Source organism: Schistocerca gregaria, chromosome 3 (genome assembly GCF_023897955.1).
Source record: "Schistocerca gregaria isolate iqSchGreg1 chromosome 3, iqSchGreg1.2, whole genome shotgun sequence".
Taxonomy (NCBI): domain Eukaryota; kingdom Metazoa; phylum Arthropoda; class Insecta; order Orthoptera; family Acrididae; genus Schistocerca; species Schistocerca gregaria.
The window spans coordinates 789,241,676-789,266,843 of NC_064922.1; the positions used below are offsets into that span (position 1 = coordinate 789,241,676).

The following is a 25,168-nucleotide window of genomic DNA, read 5'->3' on the forward strand; positions in this document are numbered from 1 at the left end:
GAAGGTATGTTCTCAAAACTTTAACAAAAGCCCGTACCGAGCTACTGAGCGTCTCTCCTGCAGAGTCTTCCACTGGAGATTACCTATCATCTCCGTAACGCTTTCGCAATTACTAAATGATCCTGTAACGAAGCGCGCTGCTCTCCGTTGGATCTTCTCTATCTCTTCTATCAACCCTACCTGGTGCGGATCCCACACTGCTGAGCAGTATTCAAGCATTTGGGTCAAGATGGAGGCAGCAGCTGGGGCACACATACTTAAAACTGGCAAAAACTGGGTCTCATTCGGATATCTAGAATCACACACTAACATAGTGAGTGAGGTAAATATAGGAATGGCTGGGGAAATGCCTGCTGACTATGTAACAACTCCCAACTGCTTCGACAAGCCTTACAATATAATAATTGGAAGCAGGGAGCAGTGGGATAAAACAGTTTGACACCTACAGTGGACAGCGTTTGCTTCACTGATGGGTCAAAAATAGACCAAGGCATTGGGTAAAGGGTGTGCGGGGTTCAGTCAAGACTGGAGGACATCATCTCTCTAGGAAAACTGGCTTCAGTATTCCAAGCTGAAATTACTGCAATCAGGCCATGTGTCTACATCTATGCAGACAGCCAGGCAGCCCTGAAATCATTGGCAGCTCCTGCAACAAGATCTAAGTTTGTTGCAGAATGCAACAGGGCTCCGGTGGAGCTAGGGGGGAAGGAATAGGGTACACCTAGTGTGGATCCCTGGTCACTCAGGGATCTGTGACAATGAACAAGCTGACAGATTGGCTAGGATGGGGACAACAACTCCATTTATTGGACCGGAACCTGTCCTGACAATCACCAAGGCTATGATCAAACTAGAACTACGGAACAGTCTTAGGAAACAGCACGTAGAGTATGTGACCAAGGTCGATAAACAAAAATGTGGCAAGGTAATGATGCCCAAGAAGCTCTGTAATCCTGGTATTGAACAGGAAAGAGATCAAACTCATGACTGGACTGATGATCGGCCATGGGAATTTCAAAAAACCTCTACACACAATGGGTATAACAGAAGAGGAGCCTAAATGTAGGATCTGTGATGAGGGTGATGAAACTGCATCACACCTAATCTTCGAATGCATGGCACTGGAGAGTGAAAATTCAGAATCTTCGGGACAACTAGACCTGAAGAAATTATGTCTAACAAAAAACTGCTAGACAGACTCCTTGCACTATTTAAGGGCATTTGTTGGCTTTACTAGATATACAGTGAGTGATACTGCACAATAAACTTAGTTTTGGTGTGGACAGTGGTGGGTTAGACCTAAGCTGTTTTAGCTTCCCTGTTAAAATCAAATCAATCCTAATTCATATTACAAGCAACAAGTTTAATATTTTTTGACAATGGTAATTAAACCTGAAAGACAGCAGACACAATTATTTAACAAAGTTATTCAGACCAAAGCAAAAAATGTTATAGATATGGGAAAAAAGAAAAAGAAACAGGAAAAACAAAATTTACAAGGAATGAAGTAGCTTTTGAAGAGAATGAGATCCATCCTGTCAGATTTTGCCCACCACACCGAGAATAGCTTTTCGACACCTTTCTGTTCTCTGCACCATCCTTGTCAGACTCTATGCTCCTTCTGGACTCTCCTGCCTACCCTATGGCTCCTATCCCTGTGACCACCCCCACTGCAAGACTTGCCCTATGCACCCTCAACTACCATCTATTCCAGCCCTGTAACTGACAAAATGCATACTACCAAAGGGAGAACCACCTGTGAAACGACATGTCATATACCAGCTGTTATGTAAACAATGTTTGGCTTTTTACATTGGTGTGACTACCACACAGTTATCAGTCAGGATGAATGGGCATAGGCAGAGGGTGTATAGAGGCAACACATATCATCCTGTTGCATAGAATTCTGTACAACATGACAGTTGTGACCTTGGTGCCTGTTTCATCACATGCACCATCTGGATTCTTCCCCCAGACACCAGTTTCTCAGAACTCCGCAGGTGGGTATTAGCACTACAACAAGTCCTTGGTTCTTGCCACCCACCTGGCCTTAATTTACGTTATTTCCTTCCATCTCAATATTTGTTAACAGTAACTACTACTTCCTTCACTCCATTTTAGTTTCCTCCATCTTTCATTTTCTGCCTTGTCTATTTTTCACCAGCCCCTCTCCCACTTCTGTTACATACAATGCACTTAGCTTTTCACTCTCATAATAACTTTTGCACGATGTTTAAGTAGTAATCTGTGTCTTGCATATTACCCTATCTTCCACCTTTAAGCTCTCAGATTTTTAAAAGCTTGCAAATATTTAAATCCTTGTGTGTGTGTGTGTGTGTGTGTGTGTGTGTGTGTGTGCTGCTGCTTGGTGAACAGATTTTTTATTTATCTGTTTGTATTATATTTCAAATGGTGGATAACATACCACATGTTCCCGGATTCTTAACTTACAGAATCTCAGTGACAGTTTGCTACTGGTTGCAGATCAAAATATTACATATTTTTTGCATTAGTATCACAATGCTGCTGTATTTGCAACATAATATAATTGAAATAAATTATAGACAGTTATAATAGTAAGACAATTACAGAACTATGAAATATCATGGTGATTGTAGAGAGGAAAGAAAGGTTGAACATTTTCAAAGTTTCAAATTCATAAAAGTAGAACAATGCACAGTGCAAAGCCCTTACAATAAACTGCACAAAACTCTGAACTTTCTTTTGGGTGAATAAATACACTAATTTTGATAAGCATGGCATCAAACATTTGCCTGATTATTTTAGAGACCATTTTTTTATATCAATGACACTGCTCTAGTTGTTTAAATGTTGACATTATTTTGTTTGCAAAATGAAGGAAATGAAGTTTGTCATTGTGCAATTCCACATAAAATATATCCTGGAGGAACTTTTCAACCATTTATTCAATGATACGAATAGAACAGCAACCAAATAACCTTATTCATTTGACTTATTTATTCATTTAAGCAACATCAATCTAATACATACATTTCACACTCCACCACCAGTTATATGGATAGATTTTTTTTTTCAACTGGAATAATCCAAAAAATTCTATACAGTGCTATTAGCATGCTATACCAATTTATAGCTTTATTGCTCAGTTATGGTACAAGACATGAAAATACTGAATCTACTGCAGACATACCTGAAAAATCCCACATCAGAACATCAGGTAATGATTCATGTACGAAGTAAAAGTTCCCCAGAGCCTGAAAAACAAGATACTTATAAATAACACAAAACATATATTTAACAGCAGTGACAGGTTCGTGGTATGTGCTTACTGTGAAATGTTCCGCAGATGAGTAATCTTCATCAAGATAAACTCTCACACGATCAAATAAGCGCAGTTCTTCACTTGACATAAGCAACCTGAAACAATGTAACAAGATGACAAGCCTGTTATGTGCAGAACACCACACAAACTAAACAAATTACATCACTGGGAACTTCATCTGGAATGCTTTATTGGGGAAAAAAACTTAAAAAGTAGATAAGCACAATTTATAACTAATTAAAATCTTTCAACAAATTAAAGTAATAGCAACAATAATTAGTAGTTGGTTACACAGCAATAATGTGTGTTTATTCCTTAAGTTTCCTGCAGTATAGATAAAATACAAAGTTTTATATACTGAGCATGGTTAACGAATTTTTTATAAATGTTTTGTTTAAGCACATTTTCATTACCTTCATCATATGCTAATGAGCACAGAGATCATGTGTGTCCACTTCTTAACTTTAAAACTCAATAAAGAAAAAGATATATTCTCATTATTTCAGCTCCAACAAGCTACTTCATTGATTTTGACCTTACACAATACAGGGGATGTGCAAAATAATGTGAACACCTCTGCTTACATAGGAAAGATTTATTAACCCCATCTGCCCATAATACAACTGCAATTCTTCTAGGAATACTGGCATGAAGCAGAATGTTATACAACTCTTCAATAAGAACCTCTTCTAAATCCTATAATGACGAGGGATGCGGAAATCTGCTCAATAGTTTGCGCTTGAAAACCGCACGCAAGGGTTCGACAATGTTCAAATCTGCGAACTGTGCTGGCCAGGGAAGATGCCGCAGTTCAGTTGCATGCTCCTCATACTAGGATTGTACTGTCCTAGTTGTGTGAATGGCTGCATTATTGACCTGAAATATGGCATGTTATGTTTCTCATAAATCGAAAGTTCATATAAAATCATTTCCTTTCACCTAATGAAACAATGTTTCTAAGAATGTGACAAAACTTGATCAATATTTACAAACAGCAACATAATATAGAAAAAGAAACAGTCAGGTGTCACATGAAAAGCTCATTAATATATTTGCAGCAACTGTAGAATAATTTTGTTGCACATTTTTAAATTAAATTTGTTTTTCATGTATTTTGTTCTAATTCACAGTGCAACAATAGCCACATATTTCTCTTCTCTATGGTTCCAACACAGAAATCTATGACTATAAACCCTGAGACTTTTCTGTGTACTTTAGAATATCACAATTTTATCGGCTTTGACAGTCGAGGGTTCAGTAACATTTTTTTGAAGACTTATTCTGAATACCAGTACAGGTACAATAAGGAAATTTATAACTTGCAGGAACTATTAATTATTAAATGAATAGATTACTACTCACCGTATAGTAGAGCTGCTGAGTCACAGATAGGAACAACAAAATGATTGTCAAACAAGTAAGCTTTTGGCCAAAAAGGCCTTCATCAAAATTAGACTACACACACACACACACACACACACACACACACAAAGATCACAGTCTCTGACTACTGAGGCCAGACTGTAAGCAGCAGTGCATGTTGAGAGAAGCAATCTGGATCGTGAGGGTAAGGAGAGGCTGGGGTGGGGAGGGGAGGGATAGCATAGTACAGGTAAGGGTTGGTAAAGTGCTGCTTGTGAGATAATACAGAGACAAAGTGGAGAGATGGTAGAGCAGCTAGGTCCAGTCAGTAGGTTGGACAGAGGGGCCAGTGGAAAAGGAGAGAAGTAAAAGCACTGTGGACACAAAGATGGAATAGAGGCTGTGTAGTGCTGCAGTGTAACAGGAAAGAGGATAGGTGGGTGTAGAACAATGATAAATGAACATTGAGGCTAGGAGGGTTATGAGAATGTAGTATATATTGCAGGGAGAGCTCCCATGTGCACAATTCAGAAAAGCTGGTGTTGGTAGGAAGGATACAGGCAGCTCAGGCTGTGAAGCAATCCTTAAAATGGCGAACACTGTGCTGGGCAGTGTGCTCAGTAACTGGATGGTCCAGCTGTTCCTTGGCCACAGTTTGTCAGTATACATTCATGTGGACAGACATCTCATTGATTATCATGCTCATGTAGAACACAGCACAGTGCTTGCAGCTTAGCTTGTAGATCACAGGACTGATTTCACAGGTAGCCGTGTCTCTGATGGGACAGGTGATGCTTGTGACCAGACTGAAGCAGGTGATGGTGGAAAAATGTATGGCACAGATTTTGCATCTACATCTATTACAGGGTTTGAGCCATGAACAAGGGGTTGCGAACAGGGGTTGTGTGGGGATGGACGAGGATATAATAATGTAGGTTGGTGGGCAGCAGAATACCACTGTGGGAGGGGTGAGAAGAATAGTGGGTAGGACAGTCCTCACGTCAGGGCATGATGACAGGTAGCCAAAATCCTGGTGGAAACTGTGATTCAGTTGCTCCAGTCCTGGGTGGTACTATGCCATGAAGGGAATGCTACTCTGTTGCCAGATGGTGGGACTTCGAGATGTGGGGGGTGACTGGAGAGGTACGGCACGAGAGATCTGTTTCTGTACAAAGTTGGGAGGGTAATTACATTCTATGAAGGCCTCAGTGAAACCCTTCATGTATTTTAAGAAGGCCTGCTCTTCAGTACAGATGTGACAGCCACAGGTGGGCAGGCTAAATGAAAGAGTCTTCTTGGAATGGAATGGGTGGCAGCTGTCGAAGTGGAGTATTGCTGGTGGTTAGTAAGAGTTATACTGACAGAGGTACTGATGTGTCCATTTTTGAGGGGGAGCTCAACATTGAGGAAGGTGGCTTTTTGGGCTGAGGAGGATCGGATGAAGCAAGTGGGGAAGACGGTGTTGAGGTTCTGGAGAAATGTGGATAGGGTGCCCTCACCCTCAATCCAGACCACAAAAATGTCATCAATTAATCTGAATCAGGTGAGGAGGTTAGGACTCTGGGGGTGGTTAGAAAAGATTCCTTAAAATGGCTCATAAACGGGGTGGCAAATGGTTATGCCGTGTGGGTGCTCATTGCTCATTACCTCAGAATTGTTTGTATGTGATGCCTTCACAGGAAAAGTAATTGTGGGTGAGGATACGGTTGGTCATGACAACTTGGAAGGAAGGGTAGGTTTGGAATCTGTCAGGCTTTGAGAAAGGTAGTGTTCAATAGCAGCAAGGTCATGGGTATTTGGGATGTTAGTGTAAAGGGAGGTGACATAAATAGTGATGAACAGGGCACCATGGGATAAATGAGCAGTGACTGTTGAGAGTAGGTGGAGGATATGGTTGTTATCTTTTATATATGAGGGTAGGTCGAGGTGATAGGGTGGTAGAGGTGAGTAGAGAGATGGACTCGCTGTGGTGGGCCTAAGGATTTGAGGAGAGACTGGAGATCCTGCTGGATTTCTGGAATGCAGTCATTGTGGCAGGGTTTGTAGGTGGATGAATCAGAAAGGTGGTGGAGCCCTTCCGTCAGGTAATCTTTGCAGTTCAAAACAGTGGTGGATCCTTTGTCAGCAGGCAGCATTATAAGGTCAGGATCAATTTTTAGGTGGTGGATTGCAGTTCTTTCTGGAGATGTATGGTTAACGTGCAAGTTGAGCGATCTGGGGAATAAAAGTGAGGCAAGGTTCGGGGTTAAGAAATTCTGGAAAGTTAGCAGGTGGTGATTTGGGGGCAGTGGGGGTGGATCACAGTTGGATAAAGTAATGAATTCAGTTAGGCAGGGTTCAACACTGGTCTTTGTTTGAGTCTGATTGGCAGAGTTGGTGGCAAAAGAAGTGTTTCTGCTTTAAAAAGACCAGAGAAGGAGACAAAGTCTTTAACAAGTCCTGCAAGATTAAATTTGGGAGTGGGGCAAAAGGTGATGCCTTTTTAAGGGACTGCTAATTATGTCGGGCTAAGGCTTTTGAGTAAAGGTTCATGACTGTGTTTCAGGTACATTGAAGATCTGGATACTGTTTGTGGTACGGAGTGTTTGAGGGTTGGGTAAATGTAGTATGTTTGTGAAGTAGGGTTTGCCAGCTTTGAGGGAATGTGGGGGAGGGCTGTTGTACAAGTAGTGATAGTGTATGCCAAGATAGGAGAAGGAAGTTGGCAGGTTGGAGAGTACTTTGAGGTAGTTTCTGTAGGGCAAGAGCTTCAATGTGCGATACGGGATCCAGGAATTTGGGATTGCAAAGCAGGAGAATTTTACAGGTGGAGAAGAGGTACTGCAAGGAGGTATGAGCCTGACTGAATGTTTTGCAGGACAATGTTAGTGAGGGTTGAGGACTGGCACAATCTGAACAGGTGGAAGTCATTGTGGAAGGAAAGGTTGCAGCCGGAGGTATGCAGTTTAATGGTAAGCCATTTTGGAGGATTCCATGAGCCAAGCAATGAACGTGGCATCATCCTAAGCAAACTTTTTCAAGGGAGTCCTTTCTAACTGCCCAGAATCCTAAACCGCTCAACTGGTTCAGATGCACTGATGACATCTTCGTGATCTGGATCAAGTGCAAGGGCACCCTATTCACATTCCTCCAGAACCTCAACTCCTTTTGCCTCACTCACTTTACCTGGTCCTCCTCAACCCAACAAGCCACCTTCCTTGCTGTTGACCTCCACCTCAAAGATGACTACATCAGTACCTCTGTCCACATCAGACCTACCAACCATCTGCAAAACCTATACTTTGATGGCTGCCACCTGTTCCAGACCAAGAAGTTCCTTCCATACAGCCTAGCCACCTGTGCCATCCCAACTGTAGCGGCGAAGAGCCCCCTTCAAATATACGAAGGGTCTCACTGAAGCATTCACAGAATGTAATTACCCTCCCAACCTTGTACAGAAACAGGTCTCCCATGCCTTATCTCTCCAGTCACCCTCCCCTCCACCTCCCAAAGTCCCACTGTCCAGCCACAGATGAGCATTCCCCTCATGACTCAGTACCACCCAGGACTGAAGCAACTGAATAACATTCTCTGCCAGGGTTTCGACTCCCTCTCATCATGCATTGAAATGGGGAATGTCCTCCCTTCCACAGTGATATTCTACCATCCACCAAACTTAAATTATATCCTTGTCCATCCCTTCACAACCCCTGCTCCCAACCCCTTGGCTCATAGCTCACATTCCTGTAACAGGCCTAGATGCAAGATCTGTCCCAAACATCCTGCCACCAACACCTAATCCAGTCTGGTCACATGCATCACCTATCCCATTAGAGGCAGGGTTACAAATGAAACCAGTCATGAGATCTACAAGCTAAGCTTCAAGCACAGTGCTGCATTCTATGTGGGCATGACAATCTACAAGCTGTCGACCAACAAAATGACCAAGAAACAGCTGGACCACCCAGTTGCTGAGCACACTGCCCAAAACTATGTTCTCCATTTTAATGACTGCTTCACAGCCTGTGCCATCTGTATCCTTCCTACCAACATCAGCTTTTTTTGAACTGCTCAGGTAGGAAGTCTCCCCACAGTATATCCTATGTGTCTGTGACCCTCCTGGTCTCAACCTTCATTAGTCATTGTCCTATACCCGCCTATCCCCATTCCTGTTCAGACTCCAGCACTACACAGCCCTCTATTCCACCTATGCACTCAGAGCCTTTACTTTTCTGTTTATGTTCCCACAAGCAGCACTATACTGTCCTCCACCCTTACCCTGCTATCCTTCCCCTTCCCCTTCCCCTTCCCATCCCAGCCTCCTCCTTACCTTTACCACCCAGAATGCTTCTCCCATCATGCACTGCTGCTTGCAGTCTGGTCTTGGCAGCCAGATACTGTGTGTGTCATTTGCATGGGCATGTGAGTATGTTGTCCGATTCCAACGAAGGCCTTTTTGGGCGAAAGCTTAATTGTTTTACAGTCTTTTGGTTGTGCCTACCTGCAACTCATCATCTCTGCTACATTAGTGTTGTAATCAATCCTTTTCATAATACTGCATTATTCAGTCCTGGATTTTCCATTGTTTGAACTATTAATTATGATGTATTAATTTTATTCTAAATAGATACCTACCTCACGAAGTATTCAACATGTTTCATGCTACGTTCATAGTTTTTTCCGCCAACTTCCTGACAATGTAATGCAATGAATTTTGGATCTAGTCGACTTACTGTCTGTAAATTGAAGAAAACCAGTACACATGAAATTAACAATCCTTTGAGACCATCATATCTATCAATGCAATTGAAAAAGTAAATACATTCATGTTTGCACAAAACTGTAATACAGCCGACATTTAAAACAGCGAAAAGCAAATCCATTTAGATAATTAAATGATACTGACAACCGGAACAAATAATTAAAACAGAATAAAGTAGAAAAAGCAAGATTTGAAATTTTATGTGAAATATTCAATGACATGTGTCAGGAAGAAAACATGACATATAAATAGATAATAATAAGTATTGCTTTGAGAGTTGTTGATTATACTTAGGATATCCAAGGGACTCAACAGCAGGGTTATCAGTTACTTTACCCACATAATCAATGAGCCAACACAAAAATTTTACCAATACCACAGTCGGGTCAAGAGCTGTGACTGTCGCAAGAACTGCCCTACAAAGAAAAATTAACTCAGAGCACCAATACAAGTAGATGCAGAATATGCACATGTAAAGGTACAGAATCGAGAGGAAGTGCAAAGTTGTATGTCCCACTGGGACAAGAGCTAAGATGGAAGTTGCACACCATGACTGGCACACTAATATCTGTTATTCTAGCAGCACAAAATAATATAGTTCCACTTAGAAAACGTTGATGGCTGTCCCTCGATGATAAATAAAGTTACAAGCACAACTGGGTTTCATGAAGCCCAGGTAACTGTTCATCTAGGTGAAAACATATCAAAAACGTCTTTAGTGAGTCAAAAGTAATTTAAGACAAAAAAATTAGGTATCTCACCCAGTAAATTGGACTTTCAAATACACCAAATGGGCAGACTGTGAGATAAGTGGGCAAGAAAATTAGAGGGAAAAAGAGCTCCCAATGCATGTCTTAGTGTAACTGCAGCGTTCTCAGTGTTTTTCAAATTATAAAGAAGGAGATGAATGCTGGGGTTTTAGAAAAAAGTGTCCTGTATAGGGATGTTATGGCCTTAAATAAATCTTAAGCACACAATAAAATGGTTTTTGGCTGAATTTGTTTAAGGGTAGAATACCTACTTCTACAAGGAGAGTATCAGGACAACTCAACACAGAAAGCTACAGTCCCAAGACTGACTACTGTGGTGCACAGGGTCTAGTAGTGGTCAAACCATTGCTGCCAACTCATGAGCGACACACCCACAGTCCAACTGGTTAAAATAAATAACTGGTAAAATTTTACTAAAACTTTCTGATATGGTCCATAACAGCAATTTCCAAGGAAGCATAGTTTAGTTTCTGCATAGGCAGGACTTTATCTGCTTTATGAGTAGTAACCCAGGATTATGGGCCCATGCCCACATTTACCAAACAGCTGTTTGAAGACGACACACTGTTGATCATAGAGACATAGAACTACAATATGTTCAGTCCCACAAAAATGACAATGCTGTTTCCAGCAAATGTGAAGGCAGGAGCACTCAAGATCAAACCCTGTGGATCACTCTTTTACTGAAAATGTTGACTGCTAAGAGTTGTACCAATTCTATCTCTGAAACGTCTCTGGAATAAGAAATTTTTATTAAAAGTTGATAGATTGCCTCAGAAGAACCATCCATTTAATGTAGCTGAGATAAATGTACCTCTCAGGAAAGACTGCTACACCTGGTGTAGAAGTGTGGATACCTTCCTGAAACCATTTCAGTTTTGAAAGGTGGTTGGTTATGGGTATAAATTTCTAAAGCCACACAAACACTGAAAGAAAATCTCATTTCCACACAACAACAAAGTCTGTGTCAGACCATCCACTCTAGATATTTGCATAGGGCAGCAGTTAAACTGATTAGTCTGCTGCTGTCTATACTGAGGTTTTTACCATTTGTCAATATGGTATAATGTCAAATCTTGTTAAATATCTTCAGAACTCTGCTAGTCACTGAGGTGGTGCAGTGTTGAATTCCCAGTTTCTGAAAGTGTGTTATAGATCTATTTCTCAAATATTAAAAGACAGAATTACTTTGTTATATTAAAATTCAGTGTTGGATAAAAACTGGTGTGAAAATGGTCTGATGCAAATATTTTGCACAGTACATTGCTAGTAATTTCATTATTTCGAAAGGATTAATATGGAGTATTCTTCTGTCTTAAACTCCACATATTCCAGCTGGAAAATAAGGTCCACTGATACAACACAGTTTTGCCATACCTGGGCATCTGTTGCATGTGTGTTCATTGAAGCAACACAGTCCTACTTCCACTGTTTGATGGAATTGTACTTATGTTTGTAATCATTTTATGTAAAACTAGATTATAGGCAGAGGGCTATCTCATCTGCCACAGTAATGCTCTCCCTCTATCTCTGTTGGCCTCAGCTATTCCCATGGTGTAGGCCTGAAAGAAGTCTGGTAGAGCAGTGGTCTGTATTATGCTCTAAGTGGCTAATGGTTCTGTATTATAATCACATTTGTTGTTTCTTGCACTTACTAACCGACGTCTTTTTCTTGGGTTATCGAGATGGGCAAACTGGCTTTTTGTAGAGGCCATCTCAGTAGAGCATCCAGGGGTCTCTAACGTGGTATTAATAAAATGGTTGGGTAATGATTGCTGTTGCACAAATCACTTTGGCTTTGCCTTATGTGAAGAGTTTGACAGAGCACTGAAAGACCTGAGTCGAAACAAGGCCCCCGGAGTGAACAACATTCCATTAGAACTACTGACGGCTTTGGGAGAGCCAGTCATGACAAAACTTTACCAGCTGGTGAGCAAGATGTATGAGACACGTGAAATACCCTCAGACGTCAAGAAGAATATCATAATTCCAATCCCAAAGAAAGCAGGTGCTGACAGATGTGAAAATTACCGAACTATCAGTTTAATAAGTCACAGCTGCAAAATACTAACGTGAATTCTTTACAGACGAATGGAAAAACTGGTAGATGCGGACCTCAGGGAGGATCAGTTTGGATTCCGTAGAAATGTTGGAACACGTGAGGCAATACTGACCTTACGACTTATCTTAGAAGAAAGATTAAGAAAAGGCAAACCTACATTTCTAGCATTTATAGACTTAGAGAAAGCTTTTGACAATGTTGACTGGAACACTCTCTTTGAAATTCTGAAGGTGGCAGGGGTAAAATACAGGGAGGAATAGGCTATTTACAATTTGTACAGAAACCAGATGGCAGTTATAAGAGTCAAGGGACATGAAAGGGAAGCAGTGATTGGGATGGGAGTGAGACAACGTTGTAGCCTCTCCCCGATGTTATTCAATCTATATATTGAGCAAGCAGTAAAGGAAACAAAATAAAAATTTGGAGTAGGTATTAATGTCCATGGAGAAGAAATAAAAACTTTGAGGTTCGCCAATGACATTGTAATTCTGTCAGAGACGGCAAAGGGCTTGGAAGAGCAGTTGAATGGAATGGACAGTGTCTTGAAAGGAGGATATAAGATGAACATCAACAAAACCAAAACGAGGATAATGGAATGTAGTCAAATTAAATCGGGTGATGCTGAGGGAATTACATTAGGAAATGAGACACTTAAAGTAGTAAAGGAGTTTTGCTATTTAGGGAGTAAAATAACTGATGATGGTCGAAGTAGAGAGGATATAAAATGTAGACTGGCAATGGGGCAAGGAAAGCGTTTCTGAAGAAGAGAAATTTGTTAACATCGAATATAGATTTATGTATCAGGAAGTAGTTTCTGATAGTATTTGTTTGGAGTGTAGCCATGTATGGAAGTGAAACATGGACGATAACAAGTTTGGACAAGAAGAGAATAGAAGCTTTTGAAATGTGGTGCTACAGAAGAACGTTGAAGATTAGGTGGGTAGATCACGTAACTAATGAGGAGGTATTGAGTAGGATTGGGGAGAAGAGAAGTTTGTGGCACAACTTAGCTAGAGGAAGGGGTCGGTTAGTAGGACTTGTTCTCAGGCATCAAGGGATCACAAATTTAGCATTGGAGGGCAGCGTGGAGGGTAAAAATCGAAGAGGGAGACCAAGAGATGAATACACTAAGCAGATTCAGAAGGATGTAGGTTGCAGTAGGTACTGGGAGATGAAGAAGCTTGCACAGGTTAGAGTAGCATGGAGAGCTGCATCAAACCAGTCTCAGTACTGAAGACAACAACAACAACAACAACAACAAAGGTGACAGGATGCCATTTGGACACCGAGTAATGTCTGCCCACGAACACACACTATTTCTGACGTCTGTGGGAGTGTGGTCGCCAGTGCGCACTGGCTGAGCCAAGCTGTCAGACATCACATGCAAAGAGAGAGTTCACAGCTCAGCTTGCAGATGGAAACATTCATCATGTGCTTGTCAACAGCATTATGTTGATAGTGGTATTTATTGAGGTAAAAGAATACAAGGTGACAGTTTAGGTCAGCATGTGGTCTTCTTTATGTACTATGAAAAGATGCAACTGCCTAACGGCCAATTCAAAATTACATTAACAATTCTGTCAAAATTATGAAAAAAGAAAATAGCAAGTCAAACCCGAAAGAAGGGACCAGGCTTTAATAAGCCGAAAAGGTGATAGAAGTAAGCAAAGACAGCAATATTGTTCGGAACCTAAGGAAAAGCCAGATTGACTAAGGCTTAACAATGGGATCAGTCGAGTCAGAGAAGAGAGGAGGGGGGAAGGGGAGCAACTGCAACAATCAACAGTATGGATCTGTTGAAATATCCAGTTTGTTGTGATCATACTACAAAAAATTTTATGAGTGTGAATTCCTAAGGGAACAAACTGCTGAGGCCATCCATTGGTCCCTAGACTTACATGCTACTAAAACTAGTTTATGCTAAGAACAACACACCCACCCATGCCCAAGGGAGGACTCTAACCTCCAGCAGGATGTGCCGCGCAGTCAGTGACATGGCGCCTCTAACCGCGCGGCCACTCGACGTGGCTCAATGGTATCCATAATGTTTGGGCTCCAGCCAGATAGCATTAACTATTGCCATACTATTTTGGCTGAAAACTAACCAGCCATCTTCAAGTGAGTGAATAAGACTGAATGGGTGTCAGCCGAAGTATAATGAGGAGATGTCAATAATTAGCTGGAAGCTTGTAACTTACCAAATACTAATTATATTAATACTAAATAAATGTCAAGAATCACATTACTCCAATGATGTTCTTAACAGAAACCTATATAGCACACCGATGCCAATAAAAATGTACAGTTTTATAAAGAAACACTAGAAAATTATACAGAAGTCTTGACTCTCACAAATGATAGATGTTTGTTTTGGAGCTGATACATACAGAAGTTATTAACAAAGAAAATGAATTTTTTGAACGAATCTGTGACCATAATAAATTTTTGCAGATACACTGTGTGATCAAAAGTATCCGGACACCTGGTTGAAAATAACTTAGAAGTTCGTGGCGCCCTCCACCAGTAATGCTAGAACTCAATAAGGTGTTGGCCCACCCTTAGCCTTGACAACAGCTTCCATTCTCCCAGGGATATGTTCAATCAGGTGCTGGAAGGTTCCTTGGGAAATGGCAGCACATTCTTCACAGAGTGCAGCACTGAGAAGAGATATTGATGTCAGTCAGTGAGACCTGGCAAAAAGTCAGCATTCCAAAACACCAAGGTGTTTGATAGGACACAGATCAAGACTCTGTGCAGGCCAGTCCATTACAAGGATGTTATTCTCTTGTAACCACTCTGCCACAGGTCATGAATTATGAACTGGTGTTCGATCGTGTTGAAAGATGTAATCGCCATCCCTGAATTGCTTTTCAACAGTGGGAAGCAAGAAGGTGCTTAAAACACCAATTTGGGCCTTTGCTGTGATGGTGCAAGTGCCCTCCATGAAAAACATGACCACACCATAGCACCACTGCCTCCAAATTTTACTGTTGGCACTAGACACTCTGGCACATGATGGTCACCAGGCATTCACCATACTCACACCCTGCCATTGGATCACCACATTGTGTACTGTGACTCGTAACTCCACGCAACATTTTTCTACTGCTCAATCATCCAATGTTTACGCTCTTTACACAAAGCGAGGTGTCGTTTGGCATTTACCGGTGTGATGTGTGGCTTATGAGCAGCTGCTCAACCATGAAATCCAAGTTCTCTCATCTACCACCTAACTGTCATAGTACTTGCAGTGGATTCTGATGCAGTTTGGATTTCCTGTGTGATGGTCTGGATAGATGTCTGCCTATTACACATTACGACCCTCTTCAACTGTCGGTGGTCTCTGTCAGTCAACAGATGAGGTTGGCCTGTACGCTTTTGTGCTGTACGTGTCCCTTCACGTTTCCACTTCACTATCACATCAGAAATGGTGGACCTAGGGACGTCTGGCAGTGTGGAAATCTCGTGTACAGGTGTATGACACAAGTGATACCCAATCACCTGACCACATTCTAAGTCTATGAGTTCCGTGGAGCATCCCATTCTGCTCTCTCTCCCATGATGTCTAATGACTACTAAGGTCGCTGATATGGAGTACCTGGCAGTAGGTGGCAGCAAAATGCACCTAACATGAAAAAGTATGGTTTTGGGGGTGTCCAGATACTTTTTATCACATAGTGTATCTACAGCACCTGATTTATTATTTTTATTTATTACTTTACACATATCTCAGCTACAACAAGGAGAAGAGGTATAGAAGTGATGCAGTTTATTGCATAGGTGCACCCAATAGTTAAGAAACAGAAGTTACACAAAATATAAAAAGAAAAATCAAAAACAATTCTCATCTAAAATGTAATCACTAAGGCATTGTGTCTACAATCATAAAATCTTACAAAAATACATCACTTATAATATACTTTCAAAACAAGTCTATCTACTTACTGATAAAAATTCTTCAATCCAAATTTTGAGCATTACGGTTGGCTGAAAGAAAAGAGAAAAGATTCAGTCAATTATAAGCTCACAGTTAATACATAACTAACTGCTGTTTCTTTTCCTTCTTCTTTTGTAATTGACATTACGCATTCTGCTATAGGTTAAATCAACTATCTACCTCCAAACCATATTATGAAAAGGCAAGTTGCTTCTTACCATCTAGCAGAGATGCTGAGTCGCAGATGGACATAACAAAAAGATTGTCAGCTTTCGGACAGTAAGGCCTTTGTCAAAAATAGAACACCCCCCCCCCCCCTCCACACACACACACTGCAGTCTCAGCCAACTGAAGCTATAGTGGCTTCAGTTGGCCGAGACTGCAGTTGTGCGTGCGTGTCTTTACTTGTGACAGTCTTTTGTTGTGACTAAGCATCTCCGCTATATGGTGAGTAGCAACTTTCCTTTTCATAATATTGTTACATTCCACCCTGGATTTTCCATTTTTGACTTTTACCTCCAAACCATATTTTACAGAAACTGCCTTCCTTAGACTTAAATAATTATTTAAGTACATTTCTCTTACAAAATAATTTGTATATACTTAAATTGGAAGGAAAAATATTAAATTATAGAAAGACACAAGATTTAAGTCATATAAATATAAAGAGGATTAAGAAATCACTTTCAATGAAGCTTTCCAGTTTCCTACTAGTCAACTACTTACAGCTCCATACTCATCCTTTTACTTAAATCCTCCTCCTGGGGGGAAGGGAGGGGGAGGTGGGGGCTGTCAGTGACACTGATAACCTGATAGCTGTGCCATAGTTGCAATCAGAACAGAGATATATCTGTGGATAGGCTAGACTAACATGGTTCTAGAGCAGCCTTTTCTGTAGTTTCGGGGCAACAGTCTGGATGATTTAATTGGCTCAATGGTGATGGCACCTCCTTGGGTAAAGTATTCCATATGTAAAATAATCAGCCATTTGGATCTCCAGGAAAGGACTACCCACAGATATCATCACCAGGAGGAACAAAACTGGTGTGTCAGTGCCGGGAGTGTCAGACCCAGTAATTGGGTGGGTAGATTACGCAACTGAAAAAAGGAAATGGATAAATTCAAGTAAGATACGGAGGGAATTAGTGAAGTATTGTGGCAGTGAGAACAGGACTTCTGGTCAGGTCAGTATAGAGTTACCAACACAAAATGAAACACAAATAATGTAGGGATAGACCTAATCATGAATACGGAAGTAGGAATGTGAGTAAGCTATTACGAATACCATTGTGAACACATTATCATAGACAAAACAGACACAAAGTCAACACCCATTACAGTAGTACAAGACCATATGCCAATAGATCTGCAATGACAAAGAGAGTGAACAAATTTATGACGAGAAAGTACTTAGTCAGCTAGGAGAAGAAAATCTAATGGCAACTGGAAACCAGTAGTAGGAGAGGGAAGAAAAGGAAAAATAGGAGGAGAATATGGACATAGGGGGAAGGAATGAAAAGGGACGCCACCTGGTAGAATTTTGCAAGGAGCCTAAGTTAATCACTGCTTGCACTTGGTTTAAGAACTACGAAAGAAAATTGTATGTGGTAGAGACCTGGGAACACGGTAAGGTTTCGAACTGATCATAAAGTAATACAAATTTAGCAACCAGATTTTAAAGTGTAATAAATTTCCAGGGGCAGATGCGAACTCTGGCCATAACTGACTGATTATGAGCTACATACTGAGACTAAAGAGGTGGCAAAACAAGGTTGTTGAGAGTTTTAGAGGAAGAGTGAGGCAACACTGCACTGAATTGGGTGAAATGAATAAAACAGAAGATGGACAAGTGTTAGAGATGGAACAGTGAAGGCAGCAGAGAATCGGATAATTAAATAGACGAGGCCTAGTAGAAATCCATAGATAACACAGGAGGCTCCAAATGTAACTGAAAATAGGACAAACTATTGAAATGCAATAAATGAAGCTAGTAAAAGAGAATACAAATGTCTCAGACAAATTGAAATGACAAAGCACCAATAGTTAAGAAGGAATGGTTAGAGGACACATGCAAGGCAGTGGAAGCATGCATACCTATAAAAAAACATAGATGCCGCATGTATGAAAATTAAATAGACCTCTGGAAAGAAGAGACAACTGTATGAATATCGAGAGCTCAGATGTAAGACCAGTACTAATCTAAGAAGGGAAGGAACATATATAAAGGACCTATATAAAGGAAACAAACTAAAGAAAAATGGTATAAAAAGAGAAGAGGAAGTAGGTGAAGATTCACTGGAAGATACAACACTGTGAGAAGAGTTTTTGACACTATAAATTAGTTGGATAGATCAATAATCTACTCACGAAGTGGTGGCAGAACACACACAACAAAGAAGGTTATAACCAGGCAAGCTTTCGGAGCCAGTAACTCCTCCATGCAGAAAGGTGAAGGGGAAAGAAGGGGGAAGGAAAAGGACTGGAGACATCTAGGAAAAGGTGTAAATCTCAGGAAAGTCAACCAGACCAGGGGGCCAGGGTTAGACTAAGCAGACTGTATTGGATGAGATTTTAAATCTAGTCCAATGCAGTCCATAAAAATCAGTCTTTCCTTCTCATCCTGCCTGCTGAGTCTCCCATGACCCGCAGTTCTGGGTAACGTTCCTGAAATCTGCCCCTTTTTCTAGACCTCTCCAGTCCATTTCCTTCACACTTTTTCCTTCCTCTTCAAGCCTTCTGCCTGAGGAAGGAGCCACTGGCTCCGAAAACTTGCTTAATTATAACCTTCTTTATATATGTATTCTAATGCCACTTGGTGAACAATTAATTTATTGTGAGAGAAGATTTTGATAGAGCACTGAAAAACCCGTGGAATAAAAGATATTCCTTTAGAATTATTATGATCCTTTGAGGAACCAACCATGAAAAAATTATTTTGACTGGTGTGCAAGAAATACGAGGCAGGAAAAATACTCTCAGACTTCAAGAACAACATAACACTTCGAATTCCAAAGAAGGCAGGTACTGACCAGTGTGAATATTAATGAGCCATCATTTTAACAAGTCACTGTTGCAAAATACTGGCAAGTTATTTACAGAAGAATGAAAAAACTGGTACCATGAAAGGCAATACTGACCCTATAGTCCAGTAGGGTTAAACCTAAAAATTAGACAAATCGTAAATAATTGCTACAAAAGCTTTTATTGTTTTAATGGCTTCATTTGTGGCCCAATATGACTATCCTAGGTTATCCCCCCCTTGGCGGAATTGTGGAAAAGTAGTGGGTGGGGGGGGGGGGGGGAGGGGGGGGGCAAAAATGTACCCGAAAAAGGAGTATTTTTTCGGTTCTGTGATTGTATCCTTTAAATGACTCACAATATTGAAAACACAGTGGAATTAAAAATCGTAGGGCATGAAATTCTGCACTGAATGAGAGCATCCACATATTTTTTGGACGACCCATTTCCATACTTGTGTAGAATATTGAGCATAATGTGAGTGTGCAGTTAGCAGGTGGCAGCATCCTGCATTCGCCCACTAGGTGACACAGTTTATTGCCCTTTAGTGGCGCCTCGCGCCACCCGTGGACCAAAGGACAGGTGTGGCCCAGGTAAAAGTTTTTTCTGGCCGGGTCTCGCCAGTTCCCACCTCTCTTCTGGGGTGGACGCACACCAAACGACACAGTTATTTAACCATAGAGAATGACACGCCACCCGCCAATAAGTGCCGGTGTTTCGCGCGACCGCACTCTTTAGTCAGGGCAAGAAAAAGGTGGTCAATCTACTGCTCAAAAGTAAATGTCTTCTGGAAAATATCAAACCTCTCTTAGAGCATGACACCCAAGCTGAAGCTATTGTTGAAGCTGCCATCCGATTTTTTACAACCGTCTATGGAGGTACGGCAGGAGATATTTAGACAAATTGCGATTCGACCTAGGCCTATTTCCCAAAGTGATTGTGAAATCCAGATTCACCCTAGCATCCCTACCACCAACGTCACAAGCAGCTCACCAGCATTGCTTGAGGACCTACTTTCAAGTACAAATGTGGATAGGACACCAGATGGATCCGCTCCTCTGGGGTGGCAGGCTTCAGAGTTTGGTCTTGACCTGTTCCTAGCTCTAAAAGAACCAGCTCCACAGTCTCTTCTCTCAATAATTTCTTGCAAATGCAACAAGGGCTGTGCAGGTAGTTGTGGGTGTTGGAAGGCTGGTATTAAGTGCTCATTAATTTGTGTCAACTGCAAGGGGAACTCGTGCACTAACTCCCTCCAACCAGATGAAACTGACGAACCAGATATTGACGAAGGCCTGGACTGTATATATGACATGATCAAAATTACTGACTTTGAGGAGCTGAGTGATGGGGCATCAGACTCGGATTTTACAGACTTTGAGGATGTCTACGTATGTGAAATTTGTGTACATACCCACTTTTACCCTTTTCATCTCATACATTTATGTAAAATTTTGTAATTGCAAAATATAATAACCACTACTTAATTTCAAGGAGTGTCTCTTTCTTCCTGCCCCCTCCATATCAGTTGAATTGGTATGACTATATTATATCGAGGGTTAAGAGTAGAGACCACACATCTGACAAAAGACAAATTTTACAGGGGAGCTAAAAAAACATAACTTGTTAATAAAAATTTCGATTGCTTAGATTTTTTTAGTTGGTTAAAACGGAAATGTTTCATGAACTTGTAAAATTGGTCCAATTTTGAAGAGCACTAATATGGAAACAGGTGATCTAAAAAATACGCAGATGGTCTCATTCAATGCAGAATTTCATGCCATAAAATTTGTAATTGCACTAGGTTTTCGATATTGTGAGTCATTTGCGAGATATAATCACAAAATCGAAAAAATACCCCTTTTTTGGGTACATTTTTGCCCCCCCCCCCCCCCCCCCCACCACTTTTCCACAACTCCACCAAGGGGGAAAACCTAGGCTAGTCATACTGGGACACAAACAAAGCCATTAAAACAATAAAACCATCTGTAGCAATTATTTCCCATCTGAATGCTAATTCTGCTGGACTACTATAACTTATCCAACAAGCAAGAGCCAAGAAAGGCAAATGTATGTCTACAGCATTTGTAGATTTAGAGAAATGCTTTTGACAATACTGACTGGATTATACTCTCTGAAATTCTAAAAGAAGAAGCAAAAGGTCATCTACCATTTGCACATAATTAAGAGCTGAAGGACATGAAAGGGAGGCTGAACATTAAGCAAGTAGTAAAGGAAACCAGGGAGAAATTCAGAAAGAGAATTAGAATTCAATGAGAATAAATAAAACCTTAAAGGTTTGCCGATGAGAGTGTAATTCTTTCACAGATGATAGGGAGTGAATAGGGTGTAAGAGGTAGGAATGTGTGTTGAATAGTATGACCCACTTATCATAATGTGCAAGTAGTTGTAAACTAAATGATTAATGGAAAATCTCATATAAAGATGTGAAACAAATACTAACAAAGAGATAGAGGGGCTGGCCAGTACTTACCTCAGCTCAGTACAGCCAATAGATACACAAAAAACAACCGAAAATATACGTTCCTAGCTTTCGGAATAAATGTTCCTTCATCAGGGAGGAGAGAGGGGAAAGAAAGGGAAGAAGGAAAAGTGGATTTAGTTACTCACAACCCAGGTTATGAAACAACAGGGAAAGGAAAACAGGGAGGGTAGCAAGGATGAAGGCATGGTTGTAAGACGGAAGCCAAAGATATTCTACTGTAAGTACTGTGCCAGCTTCAAACCAAAGAGGATGCATACAGAAGTAAAGAGGTATATAGTATAAAGATAAACACAACTATGTAGGATGAAAAGATACGTGAATGGCTACAGAGGAAAGGGAAAGAGGAGAAGACTGAAGAGCTGTACTAAGCTGAGGTAAGTACTGGCCAGCCCCTCTATCTCTTTGTTAGTAGTTGTAGACTGCATATTGTGTGTACTGTAGTACTCTGTCCAAAAGAACAGATACCATCTTAGTATTTATAAAAAGTAGTTAAGTTGTATCAGAAATGGCACCCTAACAATAACTATGTCATTACATACTATAATTCTAAGTACTACTGTCTATTACTATTAACTGCTCATTCAAAACTTAAATATATGCGGATGCAGATAAGGAACTTGCGCATGCGGATAAGGAACTTGCGGATGCAGATTAGGACCTTGCAGATGCAGATTGCACTCTTCTTATCCGCGCAGACCTAACTATGGGGCTTCACACTGTACTTAGTTATGTCATGATTAAAGATGGCTGTTTAGCTCATAATTTGACATGTAAGTAAGGTACAACACTTCTCAGAGTTCGTTTTCAAGGGTGAATAGTCAATACCTCAAGCACACATTCAGTCATGATTATTTTTTTCATATGAACAACTGACATCAGCATAACACAGTATGAACCTCTATGTAAATATTTCTCTGCAAATATCACTAGTCTTAATACAGGTTTAATTTAAACAAGTGAAAATCCAGGATGGAATAACAACAGTTATGAAAACAATAGACTGTTACTCATCATATAGTGGAAATGCTGATTCACAGACAGGCACAACAAAAAGACTGCTACACAAGTAAGCTTTTGGCCAAAGGACAGCCAGAGACAGTGGTTTTATGTTCAATTTTTATTTTAGAGCACAGGAAGATGACTTTCACAGTGAAGTATTATAGGTTGTGTTATTCAGACATTTTGGATTACTAACTGTTCCGAAGTTTTTCGAAGTAGGCCAACTATATGATGTAAGTACACCAATATAAAGAAAAATGTGAATCCTAAGATCCTTTTGCAAGTGTCAGACTTCACTAGTACTAACTAACTGTCACAAGGCATAGCTGCTAGAACTGGGATGTGTGCGACATCCTTTTGTATGTGTATTGGCGGTACTAAATATATATCGTTCTGGCCAGCAATTCCATTTCATAACTGTATTATTTCCTTGAGACAATTTTCCTTTCGATACGAGTAAATGAATGACTCACTAAATTTTGAAATTACTGGAAGATGCTGAACAAATCTGTGTTTTTAAATGGTTTGCTTATCTTCATATTGAGGATGGCTGTTATTAGTGCATATTCAAGTGTCATGAAATAAGTCATCAGCTGGTTACAAGGATAACTTTAAGGAGGTTACATCAAATCTGCACAAACTTTCAATGTTTTGTCAGAATCAGTTTTATTAGAATCCCTACCATTGCTAGAATAATACATTTTAGTGTCTTGTTTTTCTATGGTCTCCTTAGGGGCTGCATTTTTTAAATTAATGACTGGTGGTGGCATAAATACTGCTGCTACAGTGAACCTAATGCATCTGTATTTAGATGTTCATAGCATGTGAAATATTTGCTCGAATTATGAGGAAGTCGTCATTGAATTTGCTGGGCTATGATTTCAGTCTATCAACTGAAGCTTCATTTGGCACACAATTGTTATTTGTTTCTTGTTTAATAATACCACAACATGCTTTACTTTTTTATGAGAGACTGCAAAATTTTACAACAGTTTTAACCCTTGATTATTTACTTACAAACTCTCTTCCAAATACCTTAACCCCACATTTTATCCACCCCTTTGTTGGTTGGTTAGTAGAGGTATGTGGCATTCGATGTCTATGTGCAGGACATGCGATTTGTGTAAATAACCGGCCACTGATTTGTTAATGCAATATGGTGCCCGACAGCGACCCAGATAAGTCCCATTGGATTTGCATCAGGCAAATTTGGTCACCGAGACATCAATGTGGATTCACTATAATGCTCTTCAAACAACTGTATCATGGTTCTGGCACTTAGAAATGGCCTATTACACTGCTGAAACATGACATCACTGTTGGAGAAGACATAAATCATGAAGGGATGCAGCTGTCAGCATCTCTTCAATTACTACCACAGGTCCCATACAAGTGCAGAAGAATGTCTCCCATGGCATAATACTGCTCCCACCAGCCTGGATTAATGGTGGACTGCACGTTTTGAGGCAATGTTCACCTTGACAATGGCGTTTGTGAAGACACCCATTGACCTAGTGTAGCAAAAATGCTATTCAACTGAAGGGCTGACACGTTTCCATTGATCAATGGTCAAATCCCAATGTTCCCGTGCCCACTGGAACCATAACTAATGATGTCATTGGGTCACCATGTGAACATGTAGGGGTGGTCTGCTGCGGATCTCCATGTTCAGCTATGTAAAATGAACAATGTGCTCCAAAACACTTGTGTATGCACCAGCATTGTGCTCTTTCAGCAGAGACAATGCAGAGCAGCATCTACCCTATTTTACAGAGCAGACAAGCCTCCGAATCCCACGTTCTGTGAAGTCATGGACATCCAACTATTTAGCACCTAGTGGTTCTTCACTGTCCTCCTACCTCTTTTCATAGATTCTCATGATAGTAGTACATGAACATTCAACCAGCTTCGCCATTTTCGATATATTCATTCACAGGCTCTGCGTAATAATAATCTGCCCTTTGTGTAACTTGCTTATCTCAATATATTTCCCCATTTGTAGCCCATATCTTTGCTACGGCGATCTCCCATCCGTGTCTGCTCTGCTTACATGGTTTCATTACCACATTAAGTGCCCACTATGCCACCAAGTAGTATCCATCGTCGCAGTGGGTAGTGCTCATGTTTTGGCTTACCAGTGGATATTACCTACATTTATCATTAACTTCCTTTTTGAGTTTGCTAATAATTATAATTGTAATTAACCTCAGAAAGTTTTAGGAAATTAGTAATTTTTACCAAAGGTTTTTCTGCTGCCTTAATAGAAATCTTGTTTTGTGTATTTGCTTCAGTTCTTATATGGAATTAGTGGCCATTTTGATCAATAGACATAAAAGATAATCAGTAGGGTTACTTTAAAGTTATTTGTTCACCATCCCATAATACAGTGAACCAGGAAAAATGCAGTCCTACTGTGAATGCTGTTCTCAAACACGGGGCAAGTTGATTGCCATTTGTAAGCAGCTGGAAATC

The 25,168-nt window shown here is 40.5% G+C and overlaps 1 protein-coding gene across 5 annotated transcripts in view; it reads right to left on the minus strand.

Moving 5' to 3' along the window:
* Positions 1 to 25,168, minus strand: part of LOC126354250 (inositol polyphosphate-5-phosphatase A) — a 311,452-nt gene that overhangs the window by 231,589 nt on the left and 54,695 nt on the right. For all 5 annotated transcript variants that reach the window (XM_050003765.1, XM_050003764.1, XM_050003766.1 and 2 more), the window contains 4 exons: positions 16,185 to 16,226; positions 9,281 to 9,381; positions 3,312 to 3,399; positions 3,173 to 3,236 (listed from right to left, as the gene is read on the minus strand). In XM_050003765.1, coding sequence (XP_049859722.1) covers positions 3,173 to 3,236; positions 3,312 to 3,399; positions 9,281 to 9,381; positions 16,185 to 16,226 — 295 coding nt within the window. The remainder of the gene's footprint in view (positions 1 to 3,172; positions 3,237 to 3,311; positions 3,400 to 9,280; positions 9,382 to 16,184; positions 16,227 to 25,168) is intronic.